Raw genomic sequence first — 26,016 nt, forward strand, 5'->3', positions numbered from 1 at the left:
AGCCCCAGTATTTGTTTGCTTGACTTAATCTGTTCTTCTACAATGAGTTGGTGCTACTGGGCAACAAGAACAGTTTGTTGAGAATTAATAGCAGCTAGACTATTCCCAGTGCTTCAGGAAGTGAAGCAGGGGGAGGGGGGGGGGTCATGAGTTTAAGGACAGCCGGGCTACGTGGTGATACCCTGTCTCAAAAAAGAAAAGCCTGAAACGGAAGGCGAGGGTGAGTGGGCTGGACAAACAGAACAGTTCACTTCCTTTGCCGCACCATGTAGCTTTGGACCCCCACGAATGTGGGCACTGCGGAATGCCAGGTAGACTCGCCTCCGGGCCGCTTCCTGACTTCCTATGTGATATGGACAAGTTACCTAACCAGGCTGTGGTTTAGTGGCCCATGGAGAGGCTCTGAGTTCCAGCCAATCACTGCCAGGGCAGCAGGACCACAAGACACCTGGGGTTGTAAGCACCCTGAGGTCTTCCTATCACAGTGGACAGTAATTGTTTAGCATTGTATTTTGATAAAGCAGCAATTATTCTTTCTTATGAAATAGGTCTAATGTATATTTCTAACGATTAAACTTTGAGCCACAGTGTGGTATTGGAGAAATGATAATTTCCCTCTGTCAGTCACTCTTGCCATTAAAATAGTGCGAGAGGCTGCCAGTGTAACCCCACCTGGAGGCACTTGGCTGAAAAGCTTTGTATAAATGTCAATCAAATTAGATTCTAATAAGATAAAGGACTCTAGCAGAAGTTTTCTTCCTTTAACAATATTTTTATTTATCCTTTGAAATTCTCCTAAATGTATACATTATGTTTTGATCACATCCACCCCTCACTTGCCTTTCCAACCCCCCTGACAGACGTCCTCCACCATGTGCCCCTCCCAACTTTTTACCCTCTTCTCATCTTCTTCTTCTTCTTTTTAAATAGCTCACTAAGTCCAATTACTGCTGCCTACATGTGCCACAAGTGTGCAGTGGCATTCACTGGAGCATGAGTAACATACTAGTGGTGACATCCCACCCCCCCCAAAAAAAACCCTCTCCCTGCTGCACCTATCAACTACAATAGCTCCTCTGCCTCCCTGGCTTTTAGCATTCGTCTCTTCCCCAGATAAAGAAATGTTCCATGAAGACATTCGTTAATATGCATCTTTCTGGTCTCTGAAAAATAAAGAGCTACATCTCCATGACCCCATGATCACAACTTGTGATCTGTTTGCACGTTGGAAAGACCGAAGAAAGCCCATCTAAAAGCAATCAAGTGACGACAGCTCCAGACACCTGGTTATGTAGTTCTTGATGAATTTCTCGTTGTTGGGTTCAAACAGATAAAAGTGATCACCTGGCAGCGTGTGGACATCAGTCTTCCCACTGGTTATGTCTTCCCAGCCTAAGAAATATACAGAATTTTATTCAGCAATAGATGGCCTCAGCCAATGACAACAAAAGACTTACTTCCAGGTATTATTTCACCAAAAGCTGACACTCAGTGATAGAGTTACTTCCCGGGTCTCAGGTTCTCTGTATCCTGTGTTGTTTAATCTCTTTATAACAGATCAGTTGTCAGTGGTGTGACCTGTATCTTAAATTTTACAGGAGACCAACATCTCTTTGTTTACACCCAGCAAAACCTGGGCTGGTTTTTCTATCTGTTTCAGTGACTACTGGTTGACATTTGCTGAGAACCATCCAATGCCTATTTCAACAAAATTCCCAGAATTATAAAAGCAATTTCACCTTCTATGTCCGTTACCGTATCTTCAGATCCAATAAAACATGTTATGTCCCGAGAAAGAAGGGCTTCTGAGGGTGTGTCGAAGCTGCAAAGTGAAAGAACTCATTTGTCATTGCATCCTCCGCATTCCAGTCTTTTCCTCTCCCTGGCTTCACTGAAATGAAACAGGGTGCATAGCCTTGCTTCTTGTCTGTCTTCCACTGGTCCCCACAAGGAAGATGTTCACAGGGACTGTCTCTCCACTAGAAATGACCTGAGGTTCATGGGGGCCAGACTGTTTTCCAATCATGAACTGAGCGCTAGACTTGAATGTAACTTTTAGAAATGTATACAGAAAAGGAGAATTTGCTTGGCAGCCTCGTCAACAGACTTGACACAGCTGGAGAGAGAATCAGTGAACTTGAAAATGGTCATATCTCAAAATTCCAAGAGCTGGAGAAGCACCACAGTAGTAGAACACCTACTTAGGCTGCACAAAGCCCTGGGTTCTGTACCTACCATATCAACGACACCTTTTCAATTGACAAGAGTAACTGACACAGTGTGATATTTTGATAACTAGGAAGAGTATAGTGATTAAGGGAAGCTATACACTATCTCACATGGTTACTTCTTTTGACAGTGTGAACATTTAGAAGCTGCGGTCCTATTAGCAACTCACCATGATGCCCAATGGATCTCAAAATTGTCTTCTCGACAACCGAAACCCTGCTCTGCCTAGTACCCCCCCCCCCCATTCCTCCCCTCCCTTCTGGCAAATGGAAACTTCCATTCTGCTCTCTATGTCTATCTGTTGACTTTTATAGATTCCATATATGTGAGGCTGTGTGGTGTTATCAGATGTATAATTTGTAAATATTTTCTCCAAATCTATATGTCTCTTTGTTGATTATTTTCTTTGCTCTTTTTGGGGATCATATAAAAAAAATTCATCACCTAGAGAAAGTCAGGAAATTTCCCTTTATATTTCCTTCCAGAAGTTTTATAGCATCAGATCTATGGTTGCCTTTAATTCATTTTGAATTACATATATATAATTCATATGATGATTTTTGTACACATATAAACATACACTCTATATTATTGTATGATGTGTGTGTAAAGTTAAAAAAAAATCCAGTTTCCTTCTTTTTACATTGGATATCCAGTTTCTCAAAACTCTTTATTAATTAAAAAGACTGTCCTGGGCCAAAGATGGCTCAATGGGCCAAGATGCTAGCCACCAAGACGCTTCCGCCAAGCTTCATTACCTGAGTTCAATTTCTGGGACGCACATGGCGGAAGGAAAGAACCAGCTCCCCAAGCTGACCTCTGACCTCCACTTGAACACTTTAGCATGCTCTACACTCAGCCCCCGCCTCCACTCTAAATAAACAAGGAGAATGTCCTTTTCCCCAGAGTATATTCTTGGCACTCTGCTAGTTAGCATAAATACATGACTGTATTTGTGAGCTCTCTAATTCTATATGTTAGTTGGTATGTCTCTTATTACACCTGCTCTATGCTGTTTCACTCCCTAAAGCTTAGTTTTCAATTAATACATTTTAAGAGAGTTTTTCTATTCTAAGGAAATCTTAGCATCCAGAGCTGGCTCACGTGCGCCTGCTCCTGGCAGCCTTTGCTATCCCTGCGAATGTGTCTTCTTACGTTACTGCTGGAACTGACGAATAAAACCGGCTAAATGAAGACAGCTGCACACCAACTGGTCTTTTTGTGACAAGAACAATTTAAAACACTGCTCTTAGCAACCCTCAAGACTGCGACCACATCGCTACCCACCGCAGCCGCCGTTGGCACGGAGTTGTACGCAGATCTGTCTGGCCTGCTTCCTACACAGTTTCAACATTTTTGGTCTTGATCCACCTCTCACTGATTTTTTTCAGGCAATGTAGGAAGGACCTAGTTTATTTATCCACATATGGATATCCGGTTTGTCAAAACTCAGATACCTGCAGCTGCGAGGATTCATTTGTAGCCCTCTTTCCATTCCAGGGGTCTGCATCTGTTTTTAAGTTGCTTTCTTTCCTATGGCTCTATAGTATGATTTGAAGTCAGGTGTGGTGATACCTGTTTGGTATTTTTGGTTTGTTTGGATGTTTGTTTGTTTTTGTTCAGGATTGCTTTGGCAATTTGGTCTTTTGTGCTTCCATATGAATTTTAAGAATTTTTCCTCTATTCCTATGAAGACTATCATTAGAATGTTAATGGGCACTAAATTGATTTTCTTAGATTGTTATTGCATACTAGCTCTTCAAAAATGTGTTCTCTCTCTTCTCTCTCTCTCTCTCTCTCTCTCTCTCTCTCTCTCTCTCTCTTATTCTGGCCTTTTTCAGAAACACAAAACAGCTTATCCTGGTGAGATGATCAATCAGATAGAAACGGTGAGAAGAGGATGGACCTGGAATATCTGCAGGGGTGGGTGGGTGGGGGATGGGAGGGTGACACTGTGAACTTTGTGGCAGACCGAAGAATGATGGAATTGTGGTGCTTCTCAAGATGACTGCCCCATTTTTATAACTGTCAACTTCCACTGGCAAGTAGCATCACACACACACACACACACACACACACACACACACACACACACTGTCCCAATGCTAGTTCTGGGCTTTGCAAAAGAAACAAATATGGCCAGGCAGTGGTGGCACACGCCTTCAATCCCAGCACTCGGGAGGCAGAGCCAGGCAGATCTCAGTGAATTGGAGGCCAACCTGGTCTAAAGAGCGAGATTCAGGACAGGCATCAAAACTACACAGAGAAACCTTGTCTCAAAAAATACCAAAAAAATAAAAAATTAAAAAAAAGAGAGAGAAACAAATATGCTTTTAAAGGTCCTAGCCCAGGGGAGCCAGGCCTAGCCAGGCATGAGAATACAGGAGGCTAAATGCTGACCCCAAAGTGATTTCTCTGGGGAAGCTAAGACTAGGAAGCCCCGCCCCCACTTGACTCAGGGTCTCAGGAAGGATTTGGCTTTTTAACATTTCAGTCTGATCAGAAAAACCAAGCATGGAGACAAATGCCCTCCAAGAGAAGGGGATGGAGAGGTGGTGTGGAGTTCTGCAATTCACTCACTGAACAGTGAACCTGGCCAACTTCTGCTCCCTGCTCTGTGCCTTCCACACTTAAGTAGCCCATCCACTCTTGCTGATACCTAGACTGGGAATTGTAATAGTTTATTCAATACATTTTATTATAAATATATATAAATTTATATAAATATATAAATATTTTTAAAGAAAACATCTGCCACAATTTCTGTGCCCAAAATCCATTCTAAGCTAGTCAAAATATCACAGGAGGCCTCAGAAGAAACAAACACCTTGCAACCTTTAGAATCTCACATACACAGTCTCTGTGAACTGCCAGTCTATATTTTTCTTTTCTTTTGGGATGGGGTTTTGAGACAGGGTTTCTCTGTGTAGCCCTGTTTGTTCTGGATCTCACTCTGTAGACCAGGCTAGCTTCCAACTCACAGAGATCCACCTGGCCCTGACTGTTGAGTGTTGGGATTAAAGACATGCACCACCACCGTCTGGCTAATATTTTTCTATAAATATCAACACAGAGGGAGGGGGGAGGGAGGGAGGGAGGGAGGGAGGAAATTACTTACACGAAGTTTTTCAAAACGATAACATCTGCCTTCAGAATGGGAATGCACTGATTGAGAAAATCCTTGTCATCTATGAGATGCTTGGGGGTGCCTCCAAAATTCTTAAGGAAGTATCTGATTTGTTCTTCTGACAGTTTGTTAATTTCAGGAACTTGAGGCCGGGATTTTGACTTGAAACATCAACAAACACAAGGCTGATCATTCATGAGACACGCTAGCCCCCAAACTCAAACCTGCCTCCTTAAATCAAAGAGGGAGAGGAAAGTGTCATAATAACCTTAGCATCAGAAAGCCACTCCAATGGCATTCTCGATTTAGTATGCTAGGCCCGTTCCAGTCTGTACAGAGGAAGCAAAGAAGGTCGAAGTTGGCAAGAAGGGACCCGGAATCACGGAACTAGCTTCAAAAGCCACAGCTGATCCAAAAGTTTGGCATCATTTTAAGATTCTTCCCCAGCACTGATTGGTTCCTCTCCTGAAAGTTGATTAAGTTCCCAACTCAGATAACATGCTTAGGACGGAAAGCAGAGAAGGACAGCACCCACTCAGAGGGGCAGAAACAATGAGCCAATACTCAGAAGCCAAAGTTCATTTCGGAGGGACTTTCAGAGGGACCACGAGAAATACAGGGAAAGATCACAGGGGTTTTCAATAGCACATGGTATCCGTGTCTTCATCCCAAAGGAGCACAATGACTCAGTCATCAGTACCCCATTTCCCTCTTTTCCATCCCCCCACCCAAAGAAAACCAGAGCACTTACGTGGGGGGCGTATGCACTGGACACAAATAAGTGCAGCGGCTCCATTTTGTGTTTCTCCTTGAGGCGCAGTGCGGTCAGAAAGGCAATGTAGGATCCCAAACTAAACCAGGGAAGAGGTCAACGTGACAAACGGGTAGGCAAACCTCATGGGGACCAGGTGTCACGAGCACAGCGGCGACCGAGGGTCGGGCAAAAGCTAAGTGGCTGATCACTGGCTTGTAAAAAGTATATGTCACATAGTAAGAGTTCCAGGGCTGAGAGACAGCTCAGTCAGGAAAGCACTGGCCGCACATATGCGCTGACCCAAGTTCTGATCCCTGGAACCAATGTAAAAAGCTCAGTCCTGCTGCTCAGGCCTGAAATTTCAACAATGCAAAAATGAGGGACAAAAATAAGAAGATCCCTGAAAGATGTTGGGCCTGCTAGCTTGGCGTATGTGGCCAGGTTCCAGGCCACTGAGAGACCCCCACCTTGAACAAAAGATGGATGGGGACTAAGAGCCAACATTCAAGGTCATTCTCTGACTTTCCCGTGTATTTCCCCCACCACATACACCCATCCATTCACACACACACATGTGTGTACACACACACACACACACACACACACACACACACACACGGGTCGGGGGCACGGGACTTGCTCTCTCTTGAAACTGATGGTCAGGTATTTGGCTGCAGTAGTGGGCAGCTGACTAACACAAGGAACGGCTTAATTTCTGTTTCCTTTCTCCGCTAAAGCTGCATGTTACTTTGTTCTTACGATAGATATCAACAGTTCTCAAACTGTGCTCTGGGGGCACCCAGGGACTTCCAAGACCCCATCTGTGCTGGCTAGTTTTATGTCAATTAGACACAAGCTAATGTCACTTGAGAAGAGGGAACCTTAATTAAGAAAATGCGTCCGTAGGGCATTGATAGGGGAGGGCCCAGCCCATGGTGGCTGGTGTCTTCCCTGGACGGCTGGTGCTGGGTTCTATAAGAACTCAGGCTGAGCAAGCCATGGGGGGAAGCCCTGTAAGCAGTGCTCCTCCATGGCTTCTGTATCAGCTCCTGTCTCCAGGTTCCTGCCTTGTTTGAGTTCCTGGCCTGGCTACCTTCAGTGATGGACTGTAGTGTGGAAGTATGAGTGGAATAAACCTTTTCCTTCCCAAGTTGCTTTGGATATGGTGTTTCGTCACAGCAATAGTAATCGAAGACACCATTCGATGAGGTCAACAGTATTTTCTGACCAATACTAACATGTTATCTGTAGCGCTAGTGAGATGGCTCAGCAGATACCACTTGCTACATAAGCCTGATGACCTAGTTTGATCTCTGCCTCCCACGGTGGGAGGAAAGAAACAACTTCTGAAGGTTGGCCTCTGACCTCCACATTCACACCACGGCACACGTGTCTTGCACTTCCGCACACCACAGTTCTTTGTGATCACTATTCATTTAAAAGGTTTATCTGCTTTTAAGTATGTGTGTGCATGTGCATCTGTATGGGGGCATGCTCACGTGAAGTGCAGGTGCCTATGGAGACCAGAGACATCAGATTCCTAGAAGCTGGAGTTACAGGCAGTTGGGAACTGCCTGATGGGAGTGGTGGGAACCCAACTCAAGTCTGAAGCAAGAGCAGTGTGCCCTGTTTACTACTGAGCTCTCTCTCCAGTCGCGTGATCTCTATTCATTTCATCACCGTAGGTAAGAACTACTCCTTCCAGTTTCATGGAGGTGGAAACTAGTTTAGAAGCCTAAGAAATTTGCCCAAGGTCATGGCCATGTATCTTCGAGGGGGTCTGCAATTAGGTCTAGGCCCTTGGAAATAAATACTATTTCTGTATTTTTTAATTTGAAAAGTAAATAGAAGCTTCTGGTAGATTCTTCATGTTAGGTGTAATTCCTACACAACTTAGAGAACTGTAAAAGTTTTGATTGGAGATAACTACTCAACATTCTGTTTAACCAGGAGAAGAAGTTGTATCTCACAAAACACAAAGCGCGCGCGCGCACGCGCGCGCACACACACACACACACACACACACACACACACACACACTTGTGGTTAAAGAACCCCTCTAGGGCGGTGCATGTGATAGGCAAGTGCTCTATCATGCCCATCCTAAAACCCACACATGCTGTGTACAACAAAATTTAAATACCTGTGGCCAAAAAATGCAAACGCTTTATCCTGGATGATGGGGAGCAGAGCAGATACAATCTCATCAGCTATCTGGTAGATGTCGCTTGCAAATGGTTCATGAAGTCGAGTTTCTCTTCCAGCCAGCCTTACAGCATGAACTGGAAGTTAAGAGACAAGTCACTCACACACAAAGAAGACCCTGAGATGCTGTAAACAGGTTAACAGGGATGGATGAGATGCCTTGCCGTTGTAAAAGACCTTATAGTTACATGATGCAACTAATTTCAAAGAAGCAAATAATCGTGGTCAAACTCGCCATGACGGCTGTGAGGTCAAGCTTGGTTGTTACTTGATTGGATCTGGGGTCCGCTAAGAGACATACTTCTGATGGGCATGTGACAGTATTTCCTCTGTGGTTCCTGCCTGAATTCCTGTTTGAGTTCTGCCCTGACTTTGCTCAACAATGGACTCTGATCAGGAAGTATAAGCTAAATAAACCTTTTTCTCCCCAGGTTGCTTTTTTTGTTTTGTTTTTGTTTTTTCGAGACAGGGTTTCTCTGTGTAACTTTGGGCCTTTCCTGGATCTTGCTCCGTAGACCAGGCTGGCCTCAAACTCACAAAGACCTGCCTGCCTCTGCCTCCCGAGTGCTGGGATTAAAGGCGTGTGCCACCACCACCCGGCTCCCAGGTTGCTTTTGATCATGGTCTTTATCACAGAAAGAGAAAGCAAACTAAACAGGCCTCATCTCAAATAAATGAGGGTACTTACGACGATGTCATTAAAATCCATTCATGCATGAATCAGGGGGTTTCTTCTTCTAGTGAATGAACAATTTGAGAGCTGAGGTAAGTATGGCCGGAGCCACAAGAACAGGATTCAGGATTTTTGTGTGTGTCTGTGGGGGAGGGGGGGTTTCCAAGACAGGGATTCTCTGTGTAGTCCCAGCTGTCCTGGAACTAGCTCTGTAGACCCAGCTGATCTCAAACTCACAGAGATCCGCCTGCCTCTGCCTTTCGAGTGCTGGGATCAAAGGCATAGGCCACCACTGCCCAGAAGGATTTGAAATTCTTAAGGGGACAGAGAAAAGCTGGGGAGACAGTTCCAAGGAGACACCTTATAAAGAGAAAATGTCTGAAGAAAGGGAACATTCTATAGACACATGAAAATACGAAAGCATAAGAAGACTATAGAATCAGCAACCTACACAAACCAGGTGCCAATGTTTTCCCTAAGCTGCACTTCACGGTATCAACACAAGAGGGCACCAGCAAAGTACCACCCCATCCCCAGCCCTGCTGCTTAGGAGGAAAATCCAACATCAAGGGCAAAACCTAACACAGAATACAGAAAAGGTAGATCAGACATCTCTGGCCAGTGAAAATATTTACTAAGGAGCTCATGGAGGAGAAAAAACAATGCCCCCAAGTGAATTAACTCCAGTAAGGAATGGAAAAATAATCACAGAAAGAGAAAGCAATTTGAACATTTAACATGCTGACTAGAAAGAGACAAATAATTGCACAGATTGCCAGGAGAAAAAAAATTGAATAAAAAGACAAAAGTTATTCTAAAACTGAAAAAGAAAAATCCTTTCCTTGTGATAAGACAGGGCAAAGCATTTGTGGATGTAGGGAACAGGAATGAAGGAACTAGAAGGAAGGAAAAGAAAGGGGGCTGGAGAGACAGCGCAGCTGTTAAGAGCACCGGCTGCTCTTCCAGAGGACCCAGGCTCGATTCCCAGCACCCGAACAGGGGCTCATAACCATCTGTAACTCCAGTCCTACGGGAGCCAACACCCCCTTCAGACTTCCATGGGTACACAGACACCCATACAAATAAAATAAAAAGACATCTTAAACCAAAAGGAAGATGGAAAAAACAAAAACAGTCATGGAAGTCAGAAAAACTCGTATCATGAGAAATCACATAAAACTTCTCTGGAATAAGACGGGGACCTTCACAGAGAAGGAACACCCGGGTCCTCAAGATGGCTCAGAGCGTAAAGGCAACTTTTGCCTGATGACTTGAGTTTGACCCCAGAACCCACGTGTTAGGAGAGAAGTGACTCCTGATAATTGCCCTCTGACCGCCACACAAGCTCTGCTGTGGGTGCACTCCCCAAAAATAATTGTTTAAAAAAAGTAAAAACAAAAGAAGCCTTCTTCAATGATTGCCTGGCATCTAAGATCATGCTTCTAGGTACTGAGAAAACTGAATCCTGACAGTTAAGTTACACTGTTAGATCTAGGGGCTAGAAATATAGTTCATTTAGTAAAGTTCTCGGTGTGCTTTGCCAGCCAGGCAGCAACCCAGGATCCATGGGATTCGCTGTCTATTGGCACAGCCTAATCAGTGAACCCCAGGTCCTAATGAGAGACCCTGTCTCAAAAACAAGGGGAACAGTTCTGAGGAACAACCTAAAGGTTGACTTCTGGCACACACACACACATACACACACACACACACACACACACACACACACACACACACACACACGAGCACATGTTGAAATTTAAAGATAGAAAAATTAAAAAAAAAAACTCAAATTAATACATCACTTATAAGAGAGAGACAATCAGGGTGTTGTTTGACGTTGCTGACAAATTTGAAGCTGGACAACAGCAAAGCAAACGCTTCAAGGACCTCAGGTAGCGCACAGACAGCAGTAACGCATGCCCAGTGTGCAAACGGGTTCTGCAGAGGAAGGCTGTAGCGAGAGTTCGCGCAGAGCTCTGTAGCTGGTTCAATTCCAGAGTGCTAGCTCCTGGCTTTGACCTGCCTTTTCCACTGCTGCCTTTTGTGTCCAGTACCTTCCCTTTGAAGTATGTGAATCTTAGCTGAGAGTTTCCTAGAGGCTCAAAATCTATGCAAGACTTGGTTGTGAGAGGACTCAGAAAACTGAGATGTCCTGTGACTGAGAATTGCTTTGGCATTTGTCTCTTTGGGGAGCTTCGGATAGGAGGTTTTGGTATGTGGAAATTGACTCGATAAAGGTGTAAATTGTGTAACAATAAAAAGAAAGCCTTTTGCGCCGAGTGGTGATGGCACACGCCTTTAATCCCAGCACTCGGGAGGCAGAGGCAGGTGGATCTCTGTGAGTTCGAGGCCAGCCTGGGCTACAGGGCGAGATCCAGGACAGGTACCAAAACTACACAGAGAAGCCCTGTCTCAAAAAACCAAAAAACAACAACAACAACAACAACAACAAAAAGCCTTTTGCAAAGCTACACTTGGTCAGTTCGCCAGAGGCTGACTCCCCTGTGGCTGTGAAGGCTAAAATTCATCCTAGAGTGACCCAGTTTCTTCCAGGGACTCACGTGAACTGAACACAACAGCAGGGACCTGACTGGTCTAAGCAGTATACTAAAACAGGCAGCGCCTGCTCGGTTTTCATTCTTTATTTATTTGGAGGGTTATAGTTTCAAGAAAAGACTTTTATTTTAGATGGTGGAATACCACATGACCAAGTTCTATGTTGTAATAGAAGAGTTTCTGCCGGTTGGTGGTGGCACACGCCTTCAATCCCAGCACTCAGGAGGCAGAGCCAGGAGGATCTCTGTGAGTTCAAGGCCAGCCTGGTCTACAGAGCGACATCTAGGGCAGGCACCAAAACTACACGGAGAAACTCTGTCTTGGAAAAAAAAAAAAAAAAAAAAAACAAAGAAAAGATCAACAAAAAGTAGAGTCTCACTTGACATGCAGTGATTCTGAAAGAGTTGGGGAAGTCGACCAAAATATAAATGGAGGGTGTGGTAGCTGATTTTGGTTATCAACTTGACGCATCTGAAAAGGGGGACCCTCTACTGAGGACTTGCTTTCATCACACTGGCCCGTGGGTGTCTCTGTGGGACATTTTCTTGATTGCTAATTACTGTAGCATGGCTCAGTCCAGTCTGGACAGTACCATTCCTAGGCATGTGAGCCTGGGCTGTACAAGAAAGGTAGCTAAACCTTGTTCTGGGCCTGGGAATAAGCCAGGAAGTAGCTTCACTCCGGAGGTTTCTGCCTCAAGTACCTGCCTTGGCTTCTCTTGGTAATAGATTATAGAGTCCTATAAGCTAAAATCAGCCCTTTCCTCCCCAGGTTGTTTTTGGTCATTGTGTTTATCACAGCAACAGGGAGCAAAACAGAACAGAAGCTTAATATAAAGATATAGATGGAAATAAGAAGAAATCATGGGTTGTGTTTTAATCTCTGACAAGGTACCATTTGGAGACAGAAAACATCAAACAACCACAATGGACTCAGTGGTTCCAAAGGCTACATGTCACATAGCAATTGCCTCTAGATTAAAATGTTCCATCCTGGAGAAGGTCAGCAACTCACAAGTCTCATAAAGTTCCTTAAACTTGCAAGACTCAGAAGGCCTGTCCCAGAGGTTCTATAAACAGTTACTGTTGCTAAAAGAAGAGACTTTTAAGCCAGCAGAGTTCCCTGTGAGCCACAGAGGGAGCCCAGATATGCATCTTTCATCGTTTATGTTGCAATGAGTGTTTTGGTAACATGTTATGCATGTTCTAGAAAGTAACCTCTCACACTCATGTAAGCAACTCCCCAAAACTCACTAGCTGATTAAATTAGACTTGGGTGGAATTTTTTATTGGATCTGACATTAGTTTACATCTCTCCAGGAAAAGTCACAAGCCACCAAGATTCTTTTTTTCCCCCCGAGACAGGGTTTCTCTGTTTGTAGCCCTGGCTACCCTGGAACTCTGGCTATAGACCAGGCTGGCCTCTAATTTATAGAGATCCACCTGCCTCTGCCTCCCAAGTGCTGGGACCAAAGGCGTGCACCATCACCTCCTGGTTGCCACTAAGATTTTTAATGAATAAACAGCCTCAGTTACAAATGTCTATTCACTGCATTCATTTTTGTAACATAGAAATACAGGATGTGCAAGAAAAAGAGACAAGTGCACCATTGAGAGTTCACATGTGAAATGGAGAAAAAGATAAACTTGACAATGTAAATCTTGTAGCTATATAATAAAATTTGTACTTGATATAGAGAATGTATATATTCACAGTCACAGAACATCTGTGACCACTCACCATAGTGAGGAGGAAAAAATATCACAGAAAATCCCACAAAGTGGAAGCAGAATCATGAGAAGGAAGCCCAGGCTGAAGTCTCCTGCAGCTGAGAAAGTTAACACTGAGAGTCGTTATGTAATTTTGCAAGACTTTCTCGCTTGTTAGAACCCGTTTTATGATTTGGGATGAGCTACAAGTTCCAATGGCAAGAATTTGTCTGCCATTCATTTTATGACTTATTAAATTGTGAAATTTAAGCAAAGAAGGGCAGGTCGAGTTAGGTGGATGAGTCACTTTAGCAGAAAGAGTGGGTGCGTGAGATGTGTTAAAGAGAACACACTGGGGATCTTTAAGTGAATTTGTCTTGTGTTTTCCCAGAAGTGCTTGAGGCAGCAGACACAGTGGCCTTGCTACTCTTCCAGAGGACCCAGCTTTGTTTGACGCACCCACACTGTGCCTGAGGACAATTTGAGATCCGATGCTCTCTTCCAGCCTCCATGAGAACTGTACGTACATGGTGTACATACCTACATGCAGGCAAACACTCATGTACATTTTAAAAATACAATTAGTCTTTTCAATTACCCTTAAGATACAAAATTAGAGACCTTGATCAAAAATAGAGATAATCTAGGGCTGGAGAGATGGCTCAGAGGTTAAGAGCACTGCCTGTTCTTCCAGAGGTCCTGATTTCAATTCCCAGCAACCACATGGTGGCTCACAACCATCTGTAATGAGATCTGGTGCCCTCTTCTGGCATGCAGGCATGCATGCAGATAGAACACTGTATACATAAATAAATAAATCTTTAAAAAAAGAAAGAAAGGACAGAAATAATCTAAATATGTCAAAATGTAATATGTGAAATGCCTGATAGTTTGTTATATGACCAGCCTTCTGCTTGTGGCCATTGAGGACTTTCTAAAATCTTCATTCCGTCTTCTGAACTGACTGGACTGGACTGGTTTACAGCCCGCCCACTGTGTAAACAGGTTCCAGCTGTCCCACTCCTGGGTGTGTGCCCCACAGGCTCCAAGCATACCCCTCACTGGAACACTCACACATCAGTGTATTTTTCAGCGCCATTCTCAACAGAAAAACTGTAGAACCAACCCGGGTGTTCAGCAAAAGAGTAACGGAAAATAAAACATGGTCTGCACACACAGTGGGAACATTTTCCATAAAGTGGGAAGTCGTATTGTTTGTGGGAAAATGAATACAGCTGGGGATAAGCATGCTCAGTGAATTCAGCTGGTCTCAGAAGACACATGGTGCATGTTTTCTCCCATTTGTGATTCTTTGTTCTGTGTAGATATGGAAAACCACACATGTATCTAAATCATACATGTCTCCACAGCAGCAGTAGAATTTCCTACTGGAACAAAGTAGGAATTTTGTTTGGGGTTGGGGGTGGAACAAAGGCAGAGGATATAAAAGGGAATATGCATGACCTACAAAATAGACTTGCATGAGAGCTTAAAATACCAGTTATTTAAAGAGAAGTACCTTGTAGTATATCAACACTTACCAAAAACAGAAACAAAGGTAGGAATTATGAAGCTACACACACAGGTCAGTGTTCAGGCATCTGGGAACAGCGAGGAAGGGAGGGCTGAGAATTCTGTAACGAAGGAACTGAGTTTTTCCAGTTGCCTCCTGGATTAGAGCTGTGTCCGTGATTTTGTACAGTCCAGAATTCTCAATCCTGACTGAAATGTACTTTCTAAAGGTGTGTGTGTGTGCATGTGGGTTGCGTGTACGTGTGCATGTGTGTGCATGTGTGTGTGTGCCGGAGGACCATTTCTGGTGTCATCCTCAGCAGTTTGCCCTACCTCCTCTGAGACAGGGTGTCACCTAGACTTTCTTGCTGTGGACTCAGGGATCCTGCTGTTTCTTCTGCCCCAGCACGGGGATTACCAGTGTGTACCACAAAGCCTGCTAATTTTAGGTGTATTCTGGGGATAAAACTCAGGTCCTAGTGCTTGCAAGGCAAGTGCTCTAACTCAGCCATCTGGCCAGCTCCTGAGACCTACTTTTAAGAGAACAAAAAGCCACATTGTGTTGGCATTCTCACAGAGCCAGAGTACAAAATTGCAACACAGAGCCGTAAACAATCCTAAATTAGAAGGGCAAGATTGCAGCAAGAACATAAAACGTTCTCACCTGCCTTTTTTAATCATTTGACTACACTAAATATGTCAAGATATTAAGAGGATAGAGGTAATAGCCAGGGGTGGCAGAGGCAGGTGAATTCCAATGAGTTTGGGGCCAGCCTGATCTACATAGTGAGTTGTAGGCCAGCCAAGGCTACATAGTGAGACCTTGTCTCAAAGACAACAGCAAAAGGAGAACAAAGTATAGGTAATCAAGGCATAGTGATTCACATCCGTAATTCTCAGCACTCAGAGGGATGGGAAGGAGGGTCATGAATTAGTAGCTGTCCAGAGTAACATAACAAGACTCCTATCTTTCTATGTATGTATGTATGCATGTATGTATGTATGTATGTATGTATCTATCTATCTATCTATCTATTTTTAGAAAGGAATTTACAGAGAGAGAAGATGGCAGATTCTAGACACTCAGAACGTACCCGAATCTCCACAAGTCTGAAAGATAACAAATGTGCAGAGCTGTAGGGAGGGATGGGTAACATGGAATATACAGCACAGGAGTATAACTGTAAACAATACAGACAGACTAGGTGAGACCCAGAAACCTTAGATCTCTACAGTGAACACAGGAGTCTAACATCAGACAGCATGGTAGAGAGGGAAGAGACATTTCCCCAGTGAGACATTAGCAAATAAGAAACAGAAGCCGGCATGGGTACACAGTCTGTAAAATGTAGTTTAGCAGAGGGTATCTGTGACCCGTGCAACAGGAGCTGCAAAGGTCCCCTGTGCTTCCAGCATGCCCACTTCCAGCATGCCCACTGACACTACAATGAAGAACACTCCTTCAGCAGGAGCCCCTGGGTATAGACCTCGCAAGTACCAAAAGCCACTCTTCTCCACTAGGTAAGTGGGTGATAGCCCAAGACTCAGGAGACTGGCTGTGCCCTCCACACCGCCTTGTAGACACTCTGCTTTGGGAAGTGTGGACCAAGCTGAGAGGGGAGTAGAGGATGCTTACAGGTGGGGACTGAGGCCTTACCTCTGGGAAGGGGATCAAGGCGAACGGCACACAGAATGGAACAAGGGTTGGAGCTGAGAATAGCGCGGCCAGGAACTGAGAGTACAAGTCTGACCCTGCTCTATCAGCAGAACCCGATTCAGCTTGATCACTTCTGATCCTCAGACTCCCAGAGATTACATGTGGAAACACCGTGCTTGGGCATTTTCCACTCCCATGACCATAAAGGCAGAGTGCTGATGTTGTCGGGCAAAACCCAAGTAACTGGTCCTCCACGTTGGCTAATAACAACAGCCCAAGGCAGCCCCTCCACACCCCTGGTAGCTCTGTGGGAATAAATATGGAGAACTCTGACAGGAAGTCAGCCTGGCTGTCACCATAGTGCACACCTCAGCAGGGTGGAGTACAATCTGCAACAGTCCTTTGGCTCTAACTTGTGTGCCTCCTACACCAAGTAAACTTCAAAGAGACGTTGGCTGGGGGAAGGCATGCCATCCAAACCCTCTTTCTTTTCAGCAAAGGAATAATAATGTGGGTTTTTTTTTTTTTCTGGCTCTGTATTGTTTCTACTGTGTTTTCCCTTCATTGTTCTTTCTTTAAATTCAGAAATTTCTTTTTTTTTAAACTTTTAAAAATTTTTACTTATATTTTATGTGTGAGGGCATTGCATGCAAGCCTGCATGTCAGAACAGGGCACCAGATCTCATTGCAGATGGTTGTGAGTTACCATGTGGTTGCTGGGAATTGAATTCCAGACCTCTGGAAGAGCAGCAGCCAGTGCTCTTAACTCCTGAGCATGCTCTCCAGCCCCTCACTGATTTCTTATACCTTCATTTTGTAATCTTTCCCACCTTGATTCCCTTTGTTTCTTTTCCCTCTCTCCATTTCTCTTCTAATTTAATTATTAATGCTTTCACCTTTACTAATTTTTAAACTCCTAGTTCACCTGAGAATTATTCTCACTCTTTTTTTCCCTAGTTGCTTGTTGGAGATGCAGCTGATGTCTTTAGTTATTTTTCTATCACATTTAGACATTGGCCTTGTTTCTCAATTGTCATTATTGAGATCTACATTGTCTCCTCTGAATGGCAGTGAGGACTGAGACCTAAAACTGAAAGTAACACACATACCAAAAGATGCCCAATTGCAATGTAGAAATTGAATAAATAGGAAAGGCAAGGCAATCCGACTTTTAAAAAAGCATGTAACCTTCAATAATTAAATCAAAATGTATCAAAATAGTTGGAATGTGTGGTGGTTTGAATAGGTATGCCCCTCCCCCATAGTCTCATAGATTTACGTGCTTGAATGCTTGGCCCATAGGGAATGGCACTATTAGGAGGTGTGGTTTTGTTGGAGGAAGTGTGTCATGGTGGAAGTGGGCTTTGAGGTCTTATGCTCAAGCTACACCCAGTACACAGTTCACTTCCTGTTGCCGATGGATCAAGATGTAGAACTTTCAGCTACCTCTCCAGCACCATGTCTGCCTGGGTGCTACCACACTTCTCCCCATGATAATAGACTAAACTTCTGAACTATAAGCCAGCCCCAAATGAATGTTTTCTTTTATAAGAGTTGCCGTGGTCATGGTGTTTCTTCACAGCAGTAGAAACCCTGACTAAGACGGCATGCCAGACAAATACTTCAAAGTCTACTGCAGAAAAATTATCTCAAAGAATACGTACATAAACAGATGAATGGAGCAAGGAAGACAGTTCAAAGGAACACTGGTAATGATGTTGGAACTCTGCATGTGTGTGAAATTTTGGAAATGAAAAAGGAAAAAACAAATAGAATAAATCAACAACAACAGCAAAAAAAAAAAACCCCTCAGTAGAAAGCATCATCAGTGAACATTAGTGATTGGAGGCTGAGGTGTTATCCCATTCATTTAAAAATTTAAAAAGCAAACAACCATGATCAGAACTTTAAGAACTCCAGCACACAAACAGGGGACCTCTCCTAAGAAACTATGGAACATTTCAAGACCTAGGTTCAGACATGTAACTTTCTTATTTTTTTAATACAGATTTCTTCCTTTCTATTTTATTTTATTTTGAGACATGGCCTCTATTATGTATCTCTGACTGTCCTCGAACTCACAGAGATCCACCTGTCTCTGCCTCCCAAGTGTTGGGATTAAAGATGTGCACCACCACACCCAGCTTCTAAATATAACTTTCTTTTTTTTTTTTTTTTTTTTTGGTTTTTCGAGACAGGGTTTCTCTGTGTAGCTTTGCGCCTTTCCTGGAGCTCACTTGGTAGCCCAGGCTGGCCTCGAACTCACAGAGATCCGCCTGCCTCTGCCTCCCGAGTGCTGGGATTAAAGGCGTGCGCCACCAACGCCCGGCTTAAATATAACTTTCTTAATGCAACTCTAATACCTCCATGAATAACAGGAAATTTGACAAATGGGATTACATTGAAACAAAGTGCTCCTGCACTTCAAAGGAAACAAGAGTCTCCAGGTCCATACATTCTCCTGTAAATGACGACATTCGGGTGAGATGGCTTAGCAGATAAGGGCATTTGAACCAAGTCTGATGATCTGAGTTCGATCCCCCACACCCACATGGTGGAAAGAGAGAACTGAGTTCTGCAAGTTACCCTCTGACCTCTGGTTTCTGCCCACACATGCCCACACATAGAGAGACAGAATAGGTTGACTCTCATTTCCTTCGCAGCGCAGAAGCACTTCATTTTTTAATGTATTGAGGAAAAGAAGTACCCTATGCTTCCTCTAATATGTGGGATTTAGAATGGGAGATCCCCCACAAAAGCAAGTGGGAACTGTAAGTGCTGTGGAAAGAGGGTGGAGGACTAAGAGAGGGTGAGAAGGGGTGGGACATGATCAAAGCATTGTTCGCATGTAGGGAAGCACTGTAGTGGAGCCACACTGTACAGTTAAATCTAGACCAATTAAAGAAAGAATTGTTTTAGGAAGAAATCACAGGAGGGAAAATAGAACTGAAAGTCACCGAGAAGATGGGGCTGCAAGATAAAATCCACCGAGAACCCTAAGAAGTCAGATCAAGGATTGTGAACGGAAGTGCATGGAGAGGTGGCCCAAGACACTGAAGAGCATTGATGACCCATGGTGCAACGTCCCATGATATCAAAAATAATAGGGGAGGAAGACAGGTGAAAAATATATGTTTGAAGAAATAATGACTGAAAATTTCCCAGTTTGATAAAGGTTAGATCCACAAATCCAGGAAACCTAATGAACTCAAGTTTCTCTACATGGCTGCTACTGGGCTTCTTAACTTACTTAGATTAGGATGAACGTCAACATACCTTCCAGTGAGTCATTAATTGTTTGACCCCACTTGGCAAAATGAGCAGAGCCGCCTCCAGCCCAGGGAAAGCAAATCAGCCTAAAAACTGCATTGGGCTTTCGATACAAGCAGTTCAAAATATTTTCATTCCTAGGAGGAAAATTCAAATATATTTAGCATTACATGGTGATACGGGATAAAAGTTCAAAACTGAATTAGGTGCGTTTTAATGATAATTCTCAATTTACCTACACAGTGCATGTGTTCAAATATGAAGAAATTACTTTCTTTTTCCGAGAAGCAAGGCCCCAAAGGTTTGAATACTGTGTTTTACGATTTGAATTTATAGGGACATAGATGGAACTCCTAGGGACACAGATGGAATGATGAAGTGTCTATGTGTTTTGTGCGTCCAGTAAAAATGATATGGCTATTAACTCAGACATACCTTCTTTCACAGTTGAGGAAATAGTTTTATTCAAGCACTTCATAGGCTTCACTCTCAGTGTCTCCATTACTGAGACACTTCTCAAATCATCTACAAATTTTCCACAACATAAACTTCACTCTCTTTTTTTGTTTTGTTTTGTTTTTTTGAGACAGGGTTTCTCTGTGTAGTTTTGGTGCCTGTCCTGGATCTCACTCTGTAGACCAGGCTGGCCTTGAACTCACAGAGATCCGCCTGGTTCTACCTTCCGAGTGCTGGGATTAAAGGCATGCACCACCGCTGCCCGGCAAAATTTTACTCTTTTATAAGTGTTTGAAAAACAAATACTTTTGAATCTGTGCATGGTGTCATTAGAAATTTTATACCAAGATCCAGCATTAAAAACAACTGATCTTAAAAATCGATATTAGAGCCGGGCGGTGGTGGCGCACGCTTTTAATCCCAGCACTCGGGAGGCAGAGCCAGGCGGATCTCTGTGAGTTCGAGGCCAGCCTGGGCTACCAAGTGAGTTCCAGGAAAAGGCGCAAAGCTACACAGAGAAACCCTGTCTTGAAAAAACCAAAAAAAAAAAAAAATCGATATTAGACAGCCATCCTGTATGGATGTATTTGTATTCTCCACAACATAAACCTCTCTTGGCAAGTTTCCAAATTGATCCTTAAATTTCTTACAAAGATATGGAAGCGTCCCAAATGAGAAACCATAAGCCATATGATAATGATTTTAAGTCTGTTTTGTCTTCTTAAAAAGTATCAGTATTATAGTTTTGGTTGTAAGTGTCCCTCACAATTCATGTATTAAAGGCTTGGTCCACAACTGATGGTGTTAGTGGGAGCTGGAGGAACACTTGAGAAGTGGGAACTGGCAGAAGAAAGTGAGGTGACTAGGAGCATTCCACTGAAGGGGGTCTTGGAGTTTCGGCCTGCTCTTTCTCAGCCTTTTTCCTCTCCCTCTTCCTCCCTCCTAAGGGGTCTGTAACTAAGCACCTTCACTCTGCCATGCATTCCCTGGCATGTCCACTTTCCTACAGGACCAACACAGCAGGACTCAAGGACTATGGATTGAAAAAACCATGATTTTGATATGAATGAATGTTTTCCCTGCATGTATGTGTGCCACATGCATGCAGTCCCCACAGAGGCCAGGAGAGGGCATCAGAACTACTGGAACTGGAGTCATAGGTTCTGAGCATTATCTGGGTGCTGAGCACTAAACCTGGCTTCTCTGCAAGAATGACAGTGCCCTTGACTGCTGAGCCACCCCGCCAGGCCCCCAGTCAAATCTTTCCTCCTTTAAGTTTATGTTTTGACATTTGATCTTGATAAAAAGCAAAACAACAACAACAACAACAAAAAACCCAACCCCCCAAAAAAACACCAAAACCCCCACAACAACAACAACAAAACAAAAACAAAAACAAAACAAAACAAAAAAACAGATTGAGGTCTTTCTACATACTCTGTTCTCATAAGGAGACTTTTAACTTTATAATAAAATAACTAAGGACATGCATACTGTGTGACACTTAATACATGGTCACGGGTGAAAGTTTCTTTGGGATAAAGATAGTTTTAAAAGAAAAAGAATTTTTTTTGTATTGGGACTTATCAGATATTGCACCTAGGACTTCAAACATGCTGGGCAAACTCTCCACTACTGAGCTGCATTCCCAGCCAAGAAACATTGCTTGACTTACAGCTGAGCATTTAAAATTAGATCAAAGTTTTTCCCTTTGAGAAAGAACGTTTCCTCCTGGAGCTGTGTTCACACTCATCAACCCCATCTGCACCGAACTCACAGAGACTAGCTGGACCCTGAATAGGAATTTGCCGGACACATAGCATCTCAAAAAATCCCAAAGCTGTTCAATCTAGGGATGAAAACCTTCTGTGGAGCCTGCCCTCAACTCAGTTAAAAACTACAGAAGAAAGAGACGAGTTTTCTGATTCTAATTTTTTGGGGGCTGTAGAAGAAGAACTAACTGAGTCTAACAATTCTTTAAATTTTATTTATTTATTTATTTATTTGGCTTTTTGAGGCAGGGTCTCTCTAGGTAGCCCTGCTTGTCCTGGAACTCACTATGCAGACTAGGCTAGTGCTGGATTAAAGACATGCACCACCATGCCCAGCTTAAAAAAAATGTTTTAAAGTCAAGATTCCATCTAATGATTTAACTATATATATTTTAATAGACAAAAAAAATGTGTTAGGACAAGCTTATCTGTGAGTTTGAGAGCATGGGGGAGGGGTCTTTGAAAAATAGTACAACTTTACTAATACAAAATTAGGAACCAAACTTTTGACTCCCTAGTTTTTAAAAGTAAAACCATGATTTCTAGGTCAGCAGTGAGGTCAGGGCCTGCCACTAGTTGGTTTAAGTCAATGTCAATCTCCAGAATTCACCATGATGAGGCACTAATACCAACAGTGGCCGCATGGCCAAGCTCTCATGACAGGGTAGAGCCAATGGCTGCTCCCCGTGTGACTGAGCCTAGACTACAGAAGCACTCCCCCCCTGAGGAGGTTCTGCCTATGCCCCTCACATCCAGCCTCGTCCTGCCACTTTAAAGAGACACCCAAAGACCACCGACAACTGAATACACCTTCTTTTTCTCTTCCTTCTATGTTTTTATTTAAATCATCTACAACTTTAGAGTTGAGAGTGACCAGAGAAAGAATTTAATCCATTTGTACAGTGTAGTGATCAAGGCAGCAGAGGAAAGAAAGACTCGGATTTCAATCCTAAATACACCTCCTACCGCAGAGGACCATGCCTGAGGTTCCTCGCTAGTTAATTGTGAAAGCAAAGCACTAAGACTCCCACTCATAGTTTTAGGCACTTGTTATCTGTTACATCTTAACAGTTGTCAAAAATGAGACTCAAAGACACTAAGTCAGGCTGGCAGCGGTGGCACTCGGATGACAGAGCCAGGAGGATCTCTGTGAGTTCAATGACAGCCTAGACTACAGAGCGAGTTCCAGGAAAGGTGCCAAAGCTACACAGAGAAACCCTGTCTCAAAAAACCACAAAAAAAACCAAACAAACAAACCATTAAGTCACCAAACCAGTTAGTGATAAATCAGAATCAGAGCACGGATCCTGCGCATTAGTAAAGCTCTTTGTCTATTAACCCTTTCCCCACATCCTCACCATCAACGTCACTAAGTGGCAGGAAGTAGGGCACATATCTGAGAAGCTTTGGATTAGGGTTGGGGCAAGAATGGGTACTTTATGTTAGTGTGTTCTTCCAAACCCTGCAGGTTTTTCAGGCAAGCCAGAGATATACAATTTAACAAGTGCTGCTGGGCGGTGGTGGCGCACACCTTTAATCCCAGTACTAGGGAGGCAGAGCCAGGCGGATCTCTGTGAGTTGGAGGCCAGCCTGGGCTACAGAATGAGTTCCAGGACAGGAACAAAGCTACACAGAGAAACCCTGTCTCGAAAAACAAAAAACAAAAAACAAAACAAAACATGCTGCCAAGGGGCCAGCAAGATGGCCCAGTGAGTAAAGGCACCTGACGGCGAGCCGAATGGCTTGAGCTTGATCCTCGGGACCCACATGATAGGAGAAAAGCAACGCTTGCCAGTTATCCTCTGACCTCCACATAGTCATAGTGGCACACGCAATCATCAATCAATTCATTCATTAAATGTAAATTTTTGAAACCCCAAGTAAGTAGCATTTTATATACAAGTAATTGGTACCATCTTGCACTAAAAGCATTGGGCACCAAACTCAATTTCAGTGAAGAGTCTCTCTCAACTAACAAGGCAATCTGACCAAGTCGGGGTGCTGATGCACCGAAGATGTGGTGAGGGGAGCCAGGAGTACTTCCCAGAAGTAGCCTACCTGGTTCTCTTGTCATAATTTGCTGTCTCCATGCTGTGAGTTGATTAGAAATTGCTGTTCTCAGCAATCTGCTGTGTCCTTGAATTCAACTCGCCCCTAGGCATAAAAATCTCCAGTAAGCTTTATGTGCACAGAGTGACCGGAATTCTTTTAAACCCGTTGACTATGGTGGTCATTCCAAAACCTGCTTTTAAAAGGCAATGAAGGAGAGGAGGAGGGCAGGAGGAAGAAGGAGGAAAAGGAAGAAGTGGAGGAGGAAATGTATGAAGAAGAAGAGGAAGGAAGGGAAGACAGATCAGAGGCAGCACAGTTTATGGCAGCCTGGTGTTAGTGGCCTCTGCGTATAGACGGCCATCACTGCGAAGGTGAACCGGACTTTCAGATGATGTCCATGAAGGCAGACACTCATCCTTTTGAACAGTTTAAACAGTGCCCAGGTCAGTAGATAGAAAACACTCGGAACCTACTGGGAAGTGGGAACAGAGATACTTGTTTTGAAAATGGATGTCTTAGCTTTCTGGGTATTTACAAAGTTTTGTCCTTTTATTTTTTTTTTTTTTTTTTTTTTTGGTTTTTCGAGACAGGGTTTCTCTGTGTAGCTTTGCGCCTTTCCTGGAACTCACTTGGTAGACCAGGCTGGCCTCGAACTCACAGAGATCCGCCTGCCTCTGCCTCCCGAGTGCTGGGATTAAAGGCGTGCGCCACCACCGCCCAGCAGTTTTGCCCTTTTAAATAGTAAGAGAGTATTAGGAATTCTTTTAAAAGGAGTAGGGGGAAATTTATTACTAGATCTGATACTTTGACTACTTGGGTCCCCAAGATAACTAAAAACAAGATTAAAAAACAAAACAACTGCCAGGCTGTGGTGGCTCACACTTTTAATACCAGCACTCGGGAGGTGGATCTCTGTGAGTTCAAGGCTAGTCTGGTCTACAGAGTGAATTCCAGGACAGCCAAAGCTACATACAGAAACCTGGTCTCTAAAAACAAAACGAAACCAAACCCAAACAAACAAAAAACCACCACAACAGAAGACCTGGCGCCTCCACCTTCTCTTTGTGTCTACCTTCTTTCCTTCGGGTCCTACACCCACCTGGCTGCATAAGCATTTAACTGTATTAACCATTCAGAGTGTCCATTTACAATCTGTGGCCAACTAAACCACTTTATCTCCCTCCCAGGCTGACGGCCGCGAGAGTCATTGCTTGAAACCAGCAGTCTGTGGGCATCAGAACCAGCAAAGCCCACGGGACAGAATGGCAGCCAATCGAGGAGAACTAGATGCCAGTGAGGACTACTGGGAAGCAGCTGCAGCCATCTCAAGGGAGCCAGCTGGTCTGCTCAGCCAAATGCAAGTGACTTCTTGGAACTGTCTGGAAGAACCAGAATGGAGACGGTGAACAAGCACCCTCACCAGAACTCCCTGTTACCATGTCTCTTCCCTGCCCCAATTCTTCCTTTGTTTACACACCACACTCTGTCGGCACCCTGAAGGCGGACATGGGGTCACTGGATCCCTTTGGTCCACATAAGTGGAATCTCCGTCCTCTGCCTTTCAGTGTCACTCAGTTCTCACTGTCGCTTTAGTTGGCACAGTGGTTTTGATAGTACAGCCTAACCTGTCTGGGCTCCTGAAACCCTGGGTTTTATCCTTAAGACTCCAGTAATGCTAGCATAAGACTCAGATAATGCCAGCATATCAAACTTCTAATCTTTTAAGCTTCCCTCATTCAGTAAAGAACATAAAGTTTACTGTAGTTTATCAACATATAAATGACACATAATTAATAAGGATTTTTAAATGACTTACCTCCTAGGAGTCCCCTGAATCCCTGGCAGTCATGTTAAGCCTATGGTTTAATTCACAGCCTCAGTGGTGATCCTCAGGAATGTTGGGTAGAACTGAGACTCAGCCTTCAGCTATGCTCCTTACAGCGGACAGGACGGCACTGAGAGAAACAGAGAACCTGCTCACAGAGGGCAGAGAGCTAGCCTTTTATCTGTAAGGACTCAGAGTCATCCTAAGGTCTCAGAT

The 26,016-nt window shown here is 43.8% G+C and overlaps 1 protein-coding gene across 2 annotated transcripts; it reads right to left on the minus strand.

Annotated features, from left to right (window-relative positions):
- Positions 1 to 751: 751 nt before the first annotated feature.
- Olah (oleoyl-ACP hydrolase) lies at positions 752 to 26,016 on the minus strand. Of its 2 annotated transcripts, XM_006985934.4 has the most exons (8): positions 25,792 to 26,013; positions 23,982 to 24,077; positions 19,702 to 19,832; positions 8,254 to 8,392; positions 6,108 to 6,207; positions 5,348 to 5,517; positions 1,740 to 1,822; positions 752 to 1,392 (listed from the first exon to the last, which is right to left on the minus strand). In XM_006985934.4, the coding sequence occupies exons 2-8, from the start codon at positions 24,011 to 24,013 to the stop codon at positions 1,250 to 1,252; spliced, it is 798 nt and encodes a 265-aa protein (XP_006985996.1). In that variant the 5' UTR covers positions 24,014 to 24,077; positions 25,792 to 26,013; the 3' UTR covers positions 752 to 1,249. The 2 variants fall into 2 exon arrangements, with proteins under 2 accessions (XP_006985996.1, XP_076428831.1); XM_076572716.1 differs by lacking the exon at positions 19,702 to 19,832 and having other exon boundaries at positions 25,792 to 26,016.

Source organism: Peromyscus maniculatus, chromosome 5 (assembly GCF_049852395.1).
Source record: "Peromyscus maniculatus bairdii isolate BWxNUB_F1_BW_parent chromosome 5, HU_Pman_BW_mat_3.1, whole genome shotgun sequence".
Classification (NCBI taxonomy): domain Eukaryota; kingdom Metazoa; phylum Chordata; class Mammalia; order Rodentia; family Cricetidae; genus Peromyscus; species Peromyscus maniculatus.

Coding starts and splice junctions, on each gene's coding strand:
- Olah (XM_006985934.4), bottom strand. CDS start 24,013: ATGGAGACAGCAAATTATGACAAGAGAACCAG. Junction 8,393..19,701: donor AATTAATGACTCACTGGAAG/GTATGTTGACGT, acceptor CTTAACTTCCAG/TTCATGCTGTAAGGCTGGCT. Junction 1,823..5,347: donor ATCGTTTTGAAAAACTTCGT/GTAAGTAATTTC, acceptor TTCACTTTGCAG/CTTCGACACACCCTCAGAAG.